Below are 18,826 nucleotides of genomic sequence, written 5' to 3'. Positions count from 1 at the left end.
TTTTCAGTTTTCGAGGCACCCGTCGAAATGCTTTGTAATTAATATAAACATACTTTTATTCAAAGAATTGTGAAGGGGTTTTAAATAGCGCCTTCTTCGGCTCTGAGACAAATAATTGTGCCGCGAATTTTCACGTGAAGCTGAAGGTATGAAATTTTCCACCAATCTTCCGTCATTAATAAGTAATGATCATGCCAAGTTTGAAGACATTCGGCCTAATTCTTAATAACTTTATGATACCAAAACTGAGCCAAAGCAGAAAATAATCCGAGATTTTAAATAACGTCGTCTCAGCAATCTTTGATTATTTGTTCGGTACATTTGATTTGGGTTCTTAAAGTGGTTCAAATTAATCTGAGGTGTCTTTAGGATAATTATCCTGGAAATTTTCAATTTTCATCTGAACTTTTTACGTATTCGTTATCAAAATTTGATTAAGTGAATATCAAATTACGGGGCGTGAACAGTACGCGACTTCAAAGGATCGCACGGAGATTTTCGACTGAAGAAGGATCTCTTATTCCAGCAAGGGAGTTTTAAGCGCAATTGACTGCGTAAAAAAGTCATTTTCGACTAATTTTTCAGATGTTTAAGGCGAATTCCGTCATGTTTGCTTCTAAAATCTATTAAGAATCGTTCCTTAAAGTCTCTGTGATCCTTTTTCATATCACGAGAAACAGATTTTATGACTTATTCAGAGAATCTGCGCAATCAAACAGCTTTATCGATAAGAATGGACTAAATATTAAGTGTTCTCCCCAAATTTCTTTAACTGTGCGGCTTCTTAAAGTGGGAAAGAAGCTCCGTATTAATTTCTCTCTTCGCTCATGATGTCATAAAATGCTGCACTTGAGCTCATGGATTAAAATTATGAATATTTTAGTCACTTTATTTATCTGTATCTTCTCTTCGTTTCCATGGTAAAAGATTCCGTGTGTGAGTTTCTGTTGCGTAATGATGCATTTAATGACGGTGGGTTTGGAAGAAGAGGGACGAAGAGAGAGAGTCTATTAGAATGCACATTAAAGACAATTATCGAGTGCTGAAAATAGACAAGTTCGTAAAAAGTGCATTTCTGTGTTTCAAAAAGTGTCTTTATTGTGCTTCTGTTTTCCTCACAAATCGCCCCAATTCTTGATGAAACTTCTGATCCTCTCCTTGGCGGCGCTCAATGATGGGTGATCTTGGTCGCTGATGGACTCAAGATCGCTGCAATGGCTGTGCAGAGGGATGATCGTGGTTGGTGAGTCGGCATTGATGTTCTCTGGAGCGCCAGCGACTCTCCATGGATCCAATTGACCGTGTGTTGAGTAGACATTCTTCACTTGTGGCTTCAAGCCGCCAAACTTCGCATTGTGCTCGCAAACGCTGTGCTCAATGCGAGCCAGTGTGAAGTCACTGCCGAAGAGATGCTGGCAAACTGTTGTGTAGTACTCAAGGGGGAAGTTGCTGAAGGGTTGATTGGGGGAATTGGAGGTTTGGAACCACGCGACTTCGTTGCACAACTGATAAACCCATTGGCGCATGTTGGCGTCATTGTAGGGAGACCATTGGGTGTTTGCCAGTGACTGGAATCCACTCTCGAAGATGCTGGAGCTGCAGGAAGGATTGACATGCATCAGGAAGTTGGCAAATGCCGTCAAAGGATCCTTTTCAGCATCCAAAATCTTGCACATTTCATCAATTCCTTCAGGCGCGTCGTTTTGCACAACATTCGCAATGTCTTCGGTTGTTCTGGCGAAGAAGTACATACGATCCTTCCTATCGTCCGTCAATGGTTCACATGTTGTCAGTTTCTGTGACAAATAAGTCAGATTTCCACTGTCGTACAGCTTTTCCATTTCTTCGTAAGCCTTCTGCAGCTTATCAATGCACTTCTGACCGCCAACTAGCTTGATGGATTCCGCAGCGACTTCGTAATACGCTTGAAAGTCTGTCACGGCCTCAAGAGGTGCACTTGAAGCCCACGCGCCGGCAATCATTTGCGGATACTTGTGACTGAACCACGTGACGACGGATCCGGCATAAGAAGCCCCGACGAGGAAGACTGGGGAATTGAGGGCGTCTGGAATGGTGTGAGTCTTGTTCTGGATGAAGTGCGCCAAATCTGCGAGCGCCTGATCGACTGTCAGGAATCTGAGACTTTCCACGGACAAATCGGGCGTCGGTCGACTGGCGCCGTAGAATCTGTGCTCAGTGTAGAAGAGAAATCCTCGGAATTCCTTCGCCATGTCGTACATGTGACCTTCATTGAGCCGAATCGGTGACACGTCCCATTCGCCGCCCACATAGATAAAGATCGGACCGCCAGATTGGTAGAATTCGCCATTTTGCAAATATCGCATTCGCCATTTTGTGTCGTTCGCAGGATCGAAATGATCCAGAAACTGTTCCATCCAATCTTGCTCTACGAATCGCACTTTCGTCGTTGTTTTCGGCAGAGGTTCTCGGTGGAGCTTCAAGAAGGGCGGATCAGAAGCTCCTCGAGTGAAACCGAAGAACGTCACAAGCAAAAGTGCTGAAACTAAACTACACTTCATGATTAGTTCAACTGAAAGTCTCATCTTCAGCGTCTCTTCTTTTATACTCAACTGCAATTCTTATCAGAGTGCTTGAAGTTGAGTGCATGATTCACTTCCCAGCTGACATCAAAATGTCGAATAATCAAAAGTGAGGTTGGAAAAGCAAAGTTTTCGCTGAATTCTGCTAATATTTCAGCTATTTAGTCACTTGAATCGAAAATGTGTCATTTCCAAGTATTTCATTGCGGGAATGAAACTCAAGCAAACTGAATAATTATAAGGATGAGAAAAAAACCAGAATCAGAAGTCTTTCGGAACAGAAGAAGAGCAAGAAAGACAGAACAACAGATCAAGGGCGACAGAATCAGAAGGAAAACACTTGTAAATGTATTTGAGAGCTTCAGATTTTTTATTGGTAAAATCAATTGTTATCGCATTTGAAACGCCGGTCATAAAAGAAATCGTGAAGATAAGATATCATTAAAATATCATCAGCCACTGTCGCACAAGCGCAGTTGTTCTCAGCTTGCTGGCCAGCATTTCTGGACTGTCGGCGTCGCTGATTGAGTACAAATCTGCGCAATGCGAAGCCATTGGAATGACGACTGTTGGCGCGAAGGAATTGACGTCGGTTTGAACGCCCATCGGCCGCCAAGGATCCAATTGTCCGTGCGTCGAATACACGTTCGTGATGATCGGATTCATGCCGTTATGGTTCAGATTCGTGATGTAAATATTGTAGTTTATCGCGTCAGGATAGAAGGATTCGTCATAGATATCGTGACACCATTGAAGCATAAATTCAACTGGGAAGTTTGAGCCGAAAGGTTGATCGTCAGACCCGGAAGTTTGATACCAGCCGTATTCGTTGCAAGTCTGGAATATCCACTGTCGCATGACCATTGCCGCTCCGGAATTCCAATCAGTGTCACGATAGTAATCCACGAAGTTTTCATAGCTGATTGTCATGCAAGAATCGCCAAGAGAATCGCGCACGTAATCAGCATAACCGTCAATGTCAGTTTCCGCGGCCATCATGATATCGCAGGCGCCTTCAATGTCGCCTGGCCAGTGATATTGCACCAGACCAGCCATGAAGTTGGACAGGGAGTTGAAGAAATACCAGATGTCCAGTTGGTTGTCCGAAACAGTTTGGCACAAACTCATTTTCTGCGATAGAGTCGCAAGATCGCCTTCTTCTAGCAAGCGTTCCATCTCAGCGAACGCGCCGTGAATTCTGTTGTAACACGCGTCGCCACTCACGATTCTCACTGACTCTCCGACAGTTTCGAAGTACTCGACGAAGTCGGTTTTGGCCAACAAAGGCGCACTTGAAGACCAGGCGCCGTTGATCAAGTCGGGATAATATTGCCTGAACCAAGTCACCATCGTGGCTGAATAAGAAGCGCCGACGAGAATCACTCCTGAACTCGAGGCTCCGGGAATTTCTTGCTTCTTCACGCGGATGAAGTGCGCCAAATCCGCCAAGGCTTGATTCACATGGAGATACTGAAGGTTTTCGAAGGATAAATCAGGAGTTGGATGACTTTGGCCGTAAAATCTGTGTTCAGTGTAGAAAAGATATCCGTTCATCTCTCTTCCCATGTCAACCATGTGTCCACTTGTCAGCCATCCAGCAGAAATGCTCCATTCTCCGCCCACGTAGATGAAAATTGGTCCTCCTTCTTGATAAAACTCCGCATTTTCCATGTATCGCATTTGAAACGTGGCATTGTTGTACTCATCGAAGTGATCCAGCGGCTGTTCGATCCATCCAATGTTCACCACTCTAGGATCGAGTTTAGGTTCAGGTGGCGGCGGTTCACGATGCAATCCTTCGAATATCCTGAAAGGATTGCTCTTCACTTCACATATTCCGATTGAGAGCAGAAGAAAGCACAAAATTCCGCTGGTTTTCATCTTCACTAGAATCTGTATTGAACTGACGAATTTTGGTGATCGATTTGGTATTTATACTCACTTTATCTCGCTCTGTTATCAGCCTGAAAGCTCTTAAGTCAGTGAACATGAATTGGGGGAAAACAGAAGATTTATGCGAGCATCATTTATCACTTCCTTTGGGATTATCATCAATGAATTGTAATTTGAGCGATTGATTCTATATTGGTTCTATTTTTAACAGCGATTGTTTCGCTGCTGGAATTTATTGACTTTAGCATTTTTTGGTATCAAGAATTCAGCTGACATTTATAGCAACTTTAACCACTGCCGAACAAGTGCAATTGTTCTCAGTTTGCTCTCCACCAATTCCGGACTGTCAGCTATGCTAATGGAACGCAAGTCGTTAGAGTGTGAAGCCATTGGAATGACGACGGTTGGCGCGAAGGAATTCAAGTCAGTTTGAACGCCCATCGGCCGCCAAGGATCCAATTGTCCGTGCGTCGAATACACATTCGTGATCACAGGATTCAGGCCGTTGTTGTTGAAATTAGTCATGTTTATTTTGGCCTCAATAGTTGATTTGTTGAAGGATTCACCGAAAATATCGTGACACCATTGCAATTTAAATTCAACGGGAAAACTCGAGCCGAAAGGTTGATTTTTGGATCCTGAAGTTTGAAACCAACCGAATTCGTTGCAAGTCTGGAACAGCCATTGACGCTTGAGTCCATAAGATGCATTTGGTATGAATGTCTCATTGCGGTATATCTCAATGGTGGATTTGTAGTCGATTGTTCGGCAAATGTGACCTCCTCTAGTCTGGCGGGCGAAATAAGCGTAGCCATCAATGTCAGTTTCTGGTTTCATAATGAGATCGCAGGCGTCTTCAATGTCTCCGTGATAAGCAATGTGATATTGCACAATGTTGGCCATTAAATCGGCCAAAGTGTTGAAGAAGTACGAAATGTCCAACTGATTGTCCGTCAGTGTTTCGCAGAGGTTGAACTTTTCTGATAGGGTATCGAAATCGCCCACTTCAACTAAGCGTTCCATTTCAGCGAAAGCTTTTTCAATGCGATTGTAGCATTTCTCTCCACCGACGAGCTTTATCGACTCTCCCACGGTTTCGTAGTATTCATTAAAGTCCATTTTAGCCAATAAAGGCGCACTTGAAGACCAGGCGCCGTTGGCTAATTCGGGGTATTTCTGCCTGAACCAAGTCACCATGCTTCCACCATAAGAAGCGCCGACGAGAATCACGCCTGCGGCATCGGGAATTTCCTGCCTCTTCACGCGGATAAAGTGTGCCAAATCCTCAAGCGCCTGATCAACGGTGAGATACTGAAGATTCTCAACTGATAAGTCAGGAGTTGCTGGACTTGTTTCGTAGAATCTGTGCTCAGTGTACATAACACAGCCGTTCAACTCCTTCGCCATGTCGAAAATGTGGCCGCCAAAGAGCCTTGCTAACGTGTTGCTCCATTCTCCGCCCACGAAGATGAAAATCGGTCCTCCTGGCTTGTAAAATCGAAACATTTCGTAGTACGTCATGTTGAATGTTGCATTGTTGCTCTCGTCGAAATGATCCAGCTTCTGCTCAATCGATCCGGGGTAAACCACGGTCACTCTAGGATCGAATTTAGGTTCAGGCAACGGCGGTTCGTGATGAAGTCTTTCCAGGTTACTGAAGGGATTGCTTTTCACTTGAAACACTCCAATTGAGAGCAAAAGAAAGCACAAAATTCCGCAGGTTTTCATCTTCACGAAAATGTTTATTGAACTGATGAATTTTGGGCGACTGATTAGGTATTTATACTGTTCTTATCGCGTTATCAACAGGAAAGCTCTAAAATTGGTGAATAAGAATTCTGAGAAAACCCAAAAATGTATTTGAGCATCTTTTATAGGTTCATTGAGAATTTATCGTCTGTGAATTTCATCGTGATCGCTTGATTCTTTAATTGTATTCGTATTTATTACTTCGTTATCACTTTTTATCAATTTTTTAATCAGTATTTCAGTAAATGTGACTGAAATTGCGCTGAAATCTTGCGAAATTATTTTACAACAAGTGGCGGTGTCCATTTTAATTGACAGAAAAGACGTCAATTCGTCTCTGATATCTTTAATTGCTCATTTATTCTTATCGATCAGCCATTTAAGAGATAATTTGTGCTAAAATATCATCAGCCACTGTCGCACGAGAGAAGCGATTCTCAGTTTGCTGGCCAGCATTTCTGGGCTGTCGTCGTCGCTGATTGAGTACAAATCTGCGCAATGCGAAGCCATTGGAATGACGACTGTTGGCGCGAAGGAATTGACGTCGGTTTGAACGCCCATCGGCCGCCAAGGATCCAATTGTCCGTGCGTCGAATACACGTTCGTGATGATCGGATTCATGCCGTTCTGGTTCAGATTTGTGATGTAAACGTTGTAGTTTATCGCGTCAGGATAGAAGGATTCGCCGAAAATGTCGTGACACCATTGATACCTAAATTCAACAGGGAAGCTCGAACCGAACGGCTGATTGTCTGATCCTGAAGTTTGATACCAGCCGAATTCGTTGCATGTTTGGAATATCCATTGCCGTCTGGTGCCAGCTGATCCAGGGTAAAATGTTGTATCACGATAGTATGAAATGATAAATTCGTAATCAATGTAAATGCAAGCTTCGCCTCCAACTATATTGCGGACGAAATCAGCATAACCGTCAATGTCAGTTTCTGCACCCATGATGATATCGCAGGCGCCTTCAATGTCTCCTGATCTATGATACTGAACATAGTTTGCCATTAAAATGGCAAAACTGCTGAAGAAATACCAGATATCCAGTTGGTTGTTAGGCAAAGTTCCACAAATGCTCATTTTCTCTGAGAGAGTTTCAAAGTCGCCAATTTCCACTAAGCGTTCCATTTCAGCGAAAGCTTTTTCAATGCGATTGTAGCAATTTTCTCCACCAACGAGCTTTATCGACTCTCCCACGGTTTCGTAGTACTCAACGAAGTCGGTTTTGGCCAGTAAAGGCGCACTTGAAGACCAGGCTCCGTTGACTAATTCGGGGTATTTCTGTCTGAACCAAGTCACCATCGTGGCTGAATAAGAAGCGCCGACGAGAATCACTCCTGAACTCGAGGCTCCGGGAATTTCCTGCTTCTTCACGCGGATGAAGTGCGCCAAATCCGCCAAGGCTTGATTCACATGCAAATACTGAAGATTCTCTAGTGATAAGTCATAAGTTGCTTGGCTATAACCATAGAATCGATGTTCAGTGTAGAAGAGATATCCGTTCAACTCCTTCGCCATGTCGTACATGTGACCACCAACTAACCACACAGGAGAAGCAGTGTATTCTCTGCCCACGAAGATGAAAATCGGTCCTCCTGGTTTGTAGTATTCATCATTTTGCAAATAGAACATTTCGAATGTTGCGTTATTGTTCTCATCGAAATGATCCAACTTCTGCTCAATCCATCCATAGTTCACCACTCTAGGATCTTGTTTAGGTTCAGGTGGTGGCGGTTCACGGTGCAATTCCTCCAATATTATATGTCTTTTACTTTTCACTTCACATATTCCGATTGAGAGCGCAAGAAAGCACAAAATTCTACTAGAAATCTTCATTGTTCCGAATATTTACACCAACTGACGAATATTGGTTGATCGATTTGGTATTTATACTCTTCCTATCGCGTTATCAATGAGAAAGGTTTTGAATTTGTGTATTAAAAAATTCTGGGAAAGCTCAGAAGATTTATGTGAGCATCATTTATCGCTTCCTCAGGGATTATCATTAATTGATTGATCTTACAATTGGTTGTATCTATAACTGATTGCTTTGCTATCGTTGTTATCACGATTTTGTTATCAATATTTCAGTGGACTTGACTGAAATCGTGATGAATTCTTATACTATTATTTTATAATCAAGTTCAGTGTCTTCTACTTCTTCATTCATTGACGAAAAAGACGTTGTTTTCTTTTATCTACCTTTTATTACTCATTTATTCTTATCGATCGACTATTCAGTTGACAAATTGAGTTAAAATATCATCAGCCACTGTCGCACGAGAGAAGCGATTCTCAGTTTGCTGGCCAGCATTTCTGGGCTGTCGTCGTCGCTGATTGAGTACAAATCTGCGCAATGCGAAGCCATTGGAATGACGACTGTTGGCGCGAAGGAATTGACGTCGGTTTGAACGCCCATCGGCCGCCAAGGATCCAATTGTCCGTGCGTCGAATACACGTTCGTGATGATCGGATTCAGTCCGTTGTTGTTCTGGTTTGTAACGTTGATATTCTGATGCACAGCATCGGGATTGAAGGATTCGTCATAGATATCGTGACACCATTGAAGCATAAATTCAACTGGGAAGCTTGATCCAAATGGTTGATTGTCAGATCCTGAGGTTTGATACCAGCCGAATTCGTTGCAAGTCTGGAACAGCCATTGTCGCATATATTCAGGTCCGCCGGTCCACGAAGTCTCGCTGTAGAATTGAACGAAGAGGTCGAAGTTCACATTGATGCAAGAGCCCAACAAATAGAAGCTCACGAAATCAGCATAACCGTCAATGTCAGTTTCCCCGGCCATAATAATATCGCAGGCGCCTTCAATGTATCCTGGCCAGTTGTCCTGAACCACCCAAGACATGATGTTCGTGAGGGTGTTGAAGAAGTACCAAATATCCAGTTGGTTGTTGGGCAAAGTGTTGCACAAGTTCAATGTCTGTGAGAGAGTTTCAAAGTCTCCCACTTCAACTAATCGTTCCATCTCCGCGAAGGCGCCGTAAATTCTGTTGTAACACGCTTCGCCACCCACTAATCTCAGCGATTGGCCCACAGTTTCGATGTATTCGTAGAAGTCTGTCTTTGCCAGAAGAGGTCCGCTTGACGACCACGCGCCGTTGACTAATTCCGGATATCTTTGTCTCATCCAAGTCGCGATTGTGCCTGGATAAGATCCACCAACGAGAATTACTCCTGAACTCGAGGCTCCGGGAATTTCCTGCTTCTTCACGCGGATAAAGTGCGCCATGTCCTCCAGAGCCTGATCGACGGTGAGATACTGAAGATTCTCGAAGGATAAATCGGGAGTTGGGCGAGTTTCGCCGTAGAATCTGTGCTCAGTGTAGAAAATATATCCGTTCAACTCCCTCGCCATGTCGAACATGTGGCCGCCAAGGAGCCATCCTTCCTGAATAGTGTATTCTCCGCCGACGAAGATAAAAATCGGTCCTCCTTCTTGATAAAACTCCGCATTCTCCATGTATCGCATTTGAAACGTAACAGTGTTGGAGTCATCGAAGTGATCCAGTTTCTGCTCAATCCATCTTGTGTTCACCACTTTAGTATCAAGTTTAGGTTCAGGCAACGGCGGTTCGTGATGTAGTCTTTCAAAGATACTGAAAGGATTGCTTTTCACTTGAAACACTCCAATTGAGAGCAGAAGAAAACACAAAATTCCGCTGGTTTTCATCTTCACTAGAATCTGTATTGAACTGACGAATTTTGGTGATCGATCTGGTATTTATACTCACTTTATCTCGCTCTGTTATCAGCCTGAAGGCTCTTACGTCTTTGGACGTGAATTGTGGAAAAAGCCGAGAGATTATCATCATTTTCTATTTATTCATATCAATTCATAATTAACACCTTCTTAGTGAATTAGAAGATCTTTGGCAGCGTAGAATTGATGTCCAGCCATTGTTTGACGAGTGTCGTTGTTCTCTTTTTGGTCTCCAACATCTCAGTGCTGTCGTCCTTGCTGACGGAGTGCAAATCTGCGCAATGCGAAGCCAATGGAATGACGAATGCTGGAGATTCTGCATTGACGTCGGTTTGAACGCCCATTCTTTTCCAAGGATCCAAATGTCCGTGCGTCGAATACACGTTCGTTATGTTGGGTTTCATGCCGTTGTGATGGAGATTCGTCGTGTTAACGTTGTTGTCAATGGTTTCTTTGGTGAAGGATTCGCTGAAAATACTCTGGCACGCTTGATAACTGAGTTCCACAGGGAAATTTGAGCCGAAAGGTTGATTTGCGGATCCTGAAGTTTGATACCAGCCAAATTCGTTGCAAGTCTGGAAAAGCCACTGACGATTGCCTTCTCCAACTTCAGAATCCCATGAAGTGTTACGATAGCGCTCAACAAAGGTATTGAAGTTTGTAGTCAAGCATCCATTCATCACAGATTTGACATACTTGGCAAAGCCATCGATGTCATTCTCGTCGTCCATGATAATTTCGCAAGTTCTCTCAATGGTTCCTTCTTTGTGATATTGAACTGTTCCGGCTAATGAACCGGAAAGGCTCTTGAAGAGATACCAAAGGTCGAGTTGATTTCTCTGGTTTTTGTTGCACAAGTTCAATTTTTCTGAGAGAGTTTCAAAGTCGCCAATTTCCACTAAGCGTTCCATTTCGGCGAAAGCTTTTTCAATGCGATTGTAGCAATTTTCTCCACCGACGAATTTTATCGACTCTCCCACGGTTTCGTAGTACTCGACGAAGTCAGTTTTGGCCAACAAAGGCGCGCTTGAAGACCAGGCGCCGTTGGCTAATTCGGGGTATTTCTGTCTGAACCAAGTCACCATCGTGGCTGAATAAGAAGCGCCGACGAGAATCACTCCTGAACTCGAGGCTCCGGGAATTTCCTGCTTCTTCACGCGGATGAAGTGCGCCAGATCCGCCAAGGCTTGATTCACGTTGAGATATTGAAGATTCTCGAATGATAAATCAGAAGTTGGATGACTTTGACCGTAAAATCTGTGTTCAGTGTAGAAAAGATAGCCGTTCAACTCCTTCGCCATGTCGTACATGTGACCGCCGCTGACCCAGCCTGGAGAAATGCTCCATTCTCCGCCCACGAAGATGAAAATTGGTCCTCCTGGCTTGTAGAATTGATTGTTGGCCAAGAATCTCATCTTATACGTGGCATTGTTGCTGTCGTTGAAATGGTCCAGTTTCTGCTCAATCCATCCTTCAATGACACTCTTTCTACTAGTTTGAGGCGCTGGTGGCGGAGGTTCACGACGAAGGGAGGTGAAATCAGTCCAAGAATCACACAGAACTTCACTTAGTCCAAGAAGAAGTGGAAGAAAGGGTAAAATTTGTCGTAAGAACTGCATTTTGATCAATTTTAGCACTTTGAATGATTCTTAATTGACAAGTGCGCCGTTTTATATGTGCTTCTATGGAATTTCTTGTCAAGTGTCGGGATTATAAAGAGGTCTGTTGTCATTTTGAGTGTTTCTCACGTTTCGCATTTTAAAATTTCTGTGTGCAGTGAAAAAACAGACACCTGCTGAGCCACTCGATTGCTCAATCACTGGATGCCAATGTCCGGGATTCACGCAGAGCTTATCACTCGCGGAAATATTTTGTGTTGAACGCCAACAATTACGCCTTCATGGCGTCATTGACGCCCCAAAACATTCGTGTTACTAGTTGATATTCCAACCCAGGTCAGTTTTACGATAACACTGAACTCTCGAGGGCTTCAAGTGCGTGCAAAATGTTTCACAAATTGACACCGCGTGGCGACATTAAAGTGGCCAAGAAGTGGACGACAAGTGATGAATCAGCATTTGATGATTCTTAGAAGTACTTTATTCTACGGCGATTAATCTTCACATGACGATCTTTATGGGAATAATCTTAGCCTAATTTGGCGCTGAGCTTCTGCGTGGTAATAAGGCGTCATTTCGGGAAAGGGCGTTGTTGTGGTTGGCGGAAGTTCAGTCGTGTTCACAGGCGGTCCGGGATATTCTGTTGTTGTTGTGTTGTAAGGTCCATCAGTTGTTGGAGGTCCTTCAGTCACTTCTTCGTCCGCCCACAACCAGAGAAGAATCAGAGCACGAACACGTTCCTGAACGGCTCTCAATCCTTCGTACTGCGTGAATTGCATGGAGATGAAGTCACTGGCGTAGCCAAAGTAGGGAATAATGTCAGCTGGTGAGTAATCATTGAGATCCTCGAGGATTGAGATGGACTTTCTCGAGTCTAGGCCGCCGTTTGTGAAGTAAACTCTCGTGACGTTGGGAGATAATCCACCGAATTGCTCATTTGTGTTGTCAATTCCTCTCGAAAGCTCCTCATCGGAAATTCTGCAATACAATAGAGATAAATGAATCATCCACTCAATGACTAACTTTTGGGTAACTTACGTCGTGTTGAGGAGGAATCTGCACTGATCGAAGAAGAAGTGATAAGGAAAACGGTCACCGAAAGGATGTCCTGTTGCATTTGATGATGTAAACCAGCCGAATTCATTGCAAACTTGATAAATTTGCTGACGTCCGCCGACAGCGTTTCCAAATGAGTCCCAATCGATGTCCATGAAGATGCCAATGATTCCTTCGACACTGCCGGGAAGGCAGCCTTGTCCTTGGTATATTGCGTAGTAAATCCAATCGGCTAAGCCCATCAAATCGTCTTCGCCGCGCTCCAAATATCCGCAAAAGCTTGTGATTGCAGGACCGCTGAAGATAAAGAATAAACAGCAAGATAAGCTTCTAATTGCTACTTAAGTGAACGGAGGAGATTAGATACAAAACTTACTGAGCAAGGCTAACATATTCGCCAATGGAGGTGGCAAGAGTGTAGAAGAAGATTCCAATGTTGAGTTCATCCAACCAGTCGTCTTCACTTGGGCAGAGTTTGAAGACTTCCACGAGTTTCTCGATGTTCTGATCTAGATAAACTTGCTCGAGCATATTGAAAGCATTCGCCATGCGATCGTAGCAAAGCTGTCCTCCGTAGACTCTCACTGTTGTCGCGGTGTTTGTGTGGAATTCGCCGAAGTTAATGAGTGCTTTAAGATGAGCACTTGATGCCCAAGCTCCTTGAATCAATTCCGGGTATCTTTGTCTCATCCAAGTGGCCAAAGCTCCTCCATGACCAACTCCGGCAGCGATGACTTTAACATTCTCAAGATCAGGAGAGGAAGACTTCAAGAAGCGCACAAGAGTTGCAATGTCCTCAAGAGCTTGGTTCGTGTTGAGCCAAGCCATGTTTTCTGTTGAAAGATCCGGAACTGGACGACTCTCGCCGTAATATCTGTGTTCTGTGCCAACAATAAGAGCTCCAACTTCTTCAGCAATGTCTCTGAAGTGACTCTGATTGAGGCGACCGAATGTGTTGTAGAAGGTTTTGTCGCCGATGTAGAGGAAAATCGGTCCTCCGGGTTCGTAGAAGGATTCGTCGACGAAGTAGAAGTTTTCCCAAGTCGCCGTGTTGTTGTCGTCGAAGTGATCGAGCCATTGTGTGATGTTTCTGGTCTCGATTTCACAAGAAACACTCGCGATCGAGATCCCGATTAGCAGGAAGACTTTCAGTAGGTTTTTCGCCATTTTTACTTGAGGAAATTGACTTGACTACTGAGCAGTTGCTGTTTTCTTTTCGCTTTTATAGGCGAATTATTATCTTAAACAGTCAGTGATTATTGACGGTGTCTTAAAGAATTGCCCAATTCAGCATTATCAGCCAATAAATTGAGGATTTACGATCCGCGGCTGTCTTTCTGTGTCATGAGGCGCGGCAGATTGGCATCTGGTGTGATGTCTCACGTGTGCCTCAGTTGATCTCTTTCATATGATGCCATCATATGAGAGTCACACGAAGCCTGACCTACCGCATGGTTAGGCGATAACACTATAGTGTGATGGACTTTGTGTTGACTGAGATGGAATTAGTTCTTCCTGTCCAACAGAAGTGGTTGCTGATTGATTGCGCGACATAAATTGGCAGGTTTATGCTGCTGTAGTACAATCTTAATCATGCGTAGTACTTGTTTCTTAGCGTAAAACCGTAAGTTTGAACTTTGATCTGTATCTGAGTAATAGGAAACATTGCGTTATTGCGCAATTCTTGTCTGCTTTAGAGTGAAAGCAGGATATAATGCATCAAAATCAACTTATTTATTGACATTTCTAGACTTTTTTTGCTCTGTTCTTATTCAGAACACCGGATGCAACAAATCATTTAATCTAGGTTAGACTCTCACTTCAATGTCGCTTTATCTGCGAGTTGAAGATAGAAATCTGGCCTCTCTTCCGTTCCATTAAGATGTGTTGAAGAAATGCACGTGATTCCTTTCCTCACTGAAGCTTTTGATTCCCAACCCAGGTCAGTGATGTGATACGACAGAAATCATGTGTTAGGTGTGCTGAATTTTCCATTCTCGATCCAAATACCAAGTTTTCTATCATAATGCATTAAACGAGACATTAAAAAAGGACTGAAGATCAAGATTAGCAAGTTTTTTATTCGCCAAGTACGCAATTACTTAGGTAGCGGGCTCTAACATTTCTTTGAGGATCACAGCTTTCTCCATTAAAGAAGATCTTCGAAACAGGTTTGTTTTTACGATGATGGATTGTCAGTTTGTCGACCAACCATAAGTGGTTCTAAAGCTTACCTTTTGTATATGAGAACAGACAGTGGAAGACAATTCCAGTGAAGCGTATGTTTCAGTTAGAACATTCAACAGCAACCATTTGAACCGCTCCTTTTGCACTTTGCAGGAATTGGAACAGCTAGAATTAGTCATTATTTAATATTTATTCTAAGATGATTCGTCTTGATACATAAATCTTTAAGGAAAGACACCTAATCTAATTTGTCGTTGTCCTTCAGCATGGTAATAAGGCGTCATTTCAGGAAACGGCGTTGTTGTCGTTGGCGGAAGTTCAGTCGTGTTCACTGGCGGTCCGGGATATTCTGTAGTCGTAACTACTGGCGGTCCAGTGTATTCGGTTGTTGTTGTGTTGTTAGGTGCTTCTGTTGTCGGTGGTTGCGTTGGTATTTCTTCATCTGCCCACAACCAGAGAAGAATGAGGAATCGCGCGCGCTCCTGAACAGCTCTCAATCCGTCGTATTCGGTAAATTCCATGGAAGCGAAGTCTCTTCCGAAGCCAAAGTAGGGAATAATGTTAGCTGGTGAATAAGGATTGAGATCCTGCAGGACAGAGAGTGATCTGTCTGAGTCTAGACCGCCGTTTGTGAAGTAAACTCTCGTTACATTTGGACTCAATCCACCGAACTGAGCGTTAGTATTGTCAACATTGCTCTGGATGTCTTCATGTGAGAGTCTGAAATTATTGAAAATACTTGTATAATTCTGAGAAAATGAGAGAATTTGTAAAATCTCACGTCTCATTGAGGAAAACACTGCACTGATCTACGAAGAGTTGGTCGGGAAAGCGATTTCCGAAAGGATGTCCAGAAGCATTTGATGATCTAAACACGCCGAACTCATTGCAAGATTGCCAAACTTGTTGACGTCCTCCGACGATGTTTCCGTCTGCGTTCCAATCTGTGTACAGATAGATGTATAAGAATTCTTGGACGGTTGCTGGGAAGCAGCCTTGTCCTTGAAACACTCTGCTGTAGATCCAATCGGCCAGGCCATACAAGTGATCTTGACCGCGTTCCAAATATCCACAGAAATCTGTGATCGCCGGAGCGCTGCAAGGAAAGTCAGTTAGAAGGTGCAAAAGTTGATTGGATCACAGAAAACTCACTGGAAAAGAGTCACAGCTTGTCCAATGGCGGTGGAAAGTGTGCCGAAGAAGAGTCCAATGTTGAGTTCGTCTTCCAAATCTTCAGCAGTTGGGCAGAGATGGAACATTTCTATCAGCTTCTCAATGTTTCTGTCTGCATAAACCTGATCTAGCATGGCAAAAGCATTCGCCATGCGATCGTAGCAAAGCTGTCCACCGTAGATTCTCACTGTTGTCGCGGTGTTTGCATGGAATTCGCCAAAATTGAGAATAGCGTTGAGTTTAGCACTTGATGCCCAAGCTCCTTGAATCAATTCCGGGTATCTTTGTCTCATCCAAGTGGCCAAAGCTCCTCCGTGACCAACTCCGGCTGCGATGACTTTGGCGTTCTCAAGATCAGGAGAAGAAGACTTCAGGAAGCGCACGAGAGTTGCAACGTCTTCCAGGGCTTGAGATGAAGTTAGATAGACTAGATTTTCGATGGAAAGATCAGGAACTGGATGATTGTCGCCGTAATATCTATGCTGAGTGCCAACGAGAAGAGCTGAAGCCTCTTCAGCGATGTCTCTGAAGTGACTTTGGTTCAAGCGATAGAAAGTATCGTAGAACACCATATCGCCGATGTAGAGGAAAATCGGTCCTCCGGGTTCGTAGAAGGATTCGTCGATGAAGTAGAAGTTTTCCCAAGTCGCTGTGTTGTTGTCGTCGAAGTGATCGAGCCATTGTGTGATGTTTCTGGTCTCGATTTCACAAGAAACACTCGCGATCGAGATTCCGATTAGCAGGAAGACTTTCAGCAGGTTTTTCGCCATTTTTACTTGAGGAAATTGACTTGACTACTGAGTAATTACTCGGGTTTTGGTGCTTTTATAGCCAAATTGTTATCTTAAACCGGGTAGTGATTACTGACTGTGTCTCAAAGAATTGCCCAATTCGCCCTTATCAACCAATAAACATGTTCGCAATCGCCCACGAGCGCTGTTTTACGATGTGCGGCGCGCTTTTGTCATATGAGTCGCTGCTGAAGATTATCATCTCGCATATCGCAGTTGATCTTCTTCTCAATGACGATGAGCCATCGAGGGAGAGAGTGAGAGAGAGAGAGAGTGAGTTGGAAACTGACCTACCGCATTGCCATTTGATAGATTGGAATGCGATGGAGTTGATGAGTGTTGGCTCTCTATTGAGACATTGTCGTGACCACACGAAGACGTCTGGACGCGCGTGGTGAGCGAACGTGTCGCGGGAGATTTAATTAGCGCCCCATTGATTCCACAAAATACCCATTTGTAATTATGTGCAGTCATTCAGTCAGTCGATTGTCTGGCATACAAATCACTTCGTTTTTCTCCTAATAAAAATATATATATATTGGAAACAAATAAAGGAAGGAAAAGCGGAGTTCAATTTCGTGATAAATTGTGGAATTACATGATGATGATGACTTTGTGCTGTTGCCATCAATTGATGGGGACAATTTATTCTGAGTGGGAAATTGAGGTGAAATTCAGTGGATCGATGTTTGGGGTTGAATATTTCCCTGTTGGGATTTCTATTCTTGGATTTTGTGTATTTGTCAATGGATATGAAAGTTTAATCGATTTCAGTTCATTGCACAGACATGACAGTTATATTTTATTCCCATGGCTTTTCATAGACTTTTCCACTATATGTGGAGCAATTTCCTCGCAACTTTTTTTTCTGTGGGTTATTTTCCGCCATGGAAATGCTATATTTTCCTGGTTTTATGTGTTGGCATGAAAATCGAAAATTCACGACATTTTCACTGTGTGCATTTTCTGCTGATAGTCAATAAATTCGCATGGCAAATCCTGTGGAGAATTATTACTCTTATTGTTACTTCACAAATGGAGGAATTAATCTTGATTCTGAAAAGGTGTGTTTTCGAACCCTCAGAGAGTGAGAGAGAGAGAAGGAAATATTTCAGGGAGTTGTAAAGAAAATTCTTCGTCTATTGAATTTGCATGTCCAGAATGTCTTTGAAAATTCCTCATTCCCTTCTCTTCTCTCGATGGCCTCCGTCTTAATGACAATGGCATCTTATAAACATCTTTGAAGTCCCACAGCAAATAATTCAACTCATGCTGGAATTTCTGTCAAGCCACAAATATTTTTGGAGGATTTTTCCTCTCTTTCTGCGCGCTCTGTTGTCTTTGAAAGAAGGGCCAGAAAGAATGTTTCTCTCTCACTTGTCGGTGTTATTTTTATAGAATTTTTAACACTGAAAAGAGTTAGATAAGGCGTCTATTTTTTCCCCTCCCTGGAAAAAGGAGGGTTGATTTTTGTATTTCATTGGACATTTTTCAGTCTTTCTTTGAAAATGACACATCAAAAGACATCCGCGCTCAATGAAGCGCTACTGAAATTTCTTCTAATGAACATTAATGATTTTATTATACAGAAATTAAAGTGAGAGAGAATGAGAGGAAATTGGACCTTCTTCTGACCCGCGTGCGCGTAGAGAAAATGACGGCGAAATGTATTTGAATTTGAACCAGAGCAATTAAGAAAGGGAGCAAAGAGAATTTCTAGGCTTTCTCGTTATTTCTTAGAAGCAGATGTAGAATGTTTAACATTTTTTTCCGGTGGCTCTGCTTGTCGAAAATTCGATCCTTTTGCTGCGCCCCAGAATCGAAGTGACAACAATGCGGCGACCACCTTCGCCCGGCGTCATTGTGCGGTAAAACAATCACAGGTCACAGATTGTGCCACGGGTTTGTAATGAGGAGGAGGATGGCTGCAAACCACAAGGAGGCCGCGAACAAAAAGCCACCGGAAATGTGTCTCTTCTCGCTGCGCATTGTGCAATGGGCCAAAGGAACCATCCGACATATCCTGTTGGTTTCTTCTACTGTTTCCGAAGAGTTGGGAAAAAAGCCATG

At 43.3% G+C, this 18,826-nt stretch overlaps 4 protein-coding genes across 4 annotated transcripts in view; 1 reads left to right on the top strand and 3 right to left on the bottom strand.

Annotated features, from left to right (window-relative positions):
• Positions 1–18,826, top strand: part of LOC132264995 (chromatin-remodeling ATPase INO80) — a 64,191-nt gene that overhangs the window by 10,963 nt on the left and 34,402 nt on the right. The gene's annotated exons all lie outside the window — the stretch shown is intronic.
• LOC132264992 (thymus-specific serine protease-like) lies at positions 1,073–2,550 on the bottom strand. Its single transcript, XM_059765363.1, has one exon. It carries the CDS (start codon positions 2,538–2,540, stop codon positions 1,116–1,118), a length of 1,425 nt encoding a protein of 474 aa, XP_059621346.1. The 5' UTR covers positions 2,541–2,550; the 3' UTR covers positions 1,073–1,115.
• Positions 8,388–9,903, bottom strand: LOC132264991 (putative serine protease K12H4.7). Its single transcript, XM_059765362.1, has one exon. It carries the CDS (start codon positions 9,898–9,900, stop codon positions 8,464–8,466), a length of 1,437 nt encoding a protein of 478 aa, XP_059621345.1. The 5' UTR covers positions 9,901–9,903; the 3' UTR covers positions 8,388–8,463.
• On the bottom strand, positions 9,939–11,567 carry LOC132264990 (putative serine protease K12H4.7). Its single transcript, XM_059765361.1, has one exon. It carries the CDS (start codon positions 11,547–11,549, stop codon positions 10,089–10,091), a length of 1,461 nt encoding a protein of 486 aa, XP_059621344.1. The 5' UTR covers positions 11,550–11,567; the 3' UTR covers positions 9,939–10,088.

The sequence above is a fragment of the Phlebotomus argentipes genome, unplaced genomic scaffold (genome assembly GCF_947086385.1).
Source record: "Phlebotomus argentipes unplaced genomic scaffold, Phlebotomus argentipes genome assembly contig_2, whole genome shotgun sequence".
Classification (NCBI taxonomy): domain Eukaryota; kingdom Metazoa; phylum Arthropoda; class Insecta; order Diptera; family Psychodidae; genus Phlebotomus; species Phlebotomus argentipes.
Note: the sequence above shows the minus strand (reverse complement) of the source record. Positions and strands in the feature narration are given on the sequence as shown.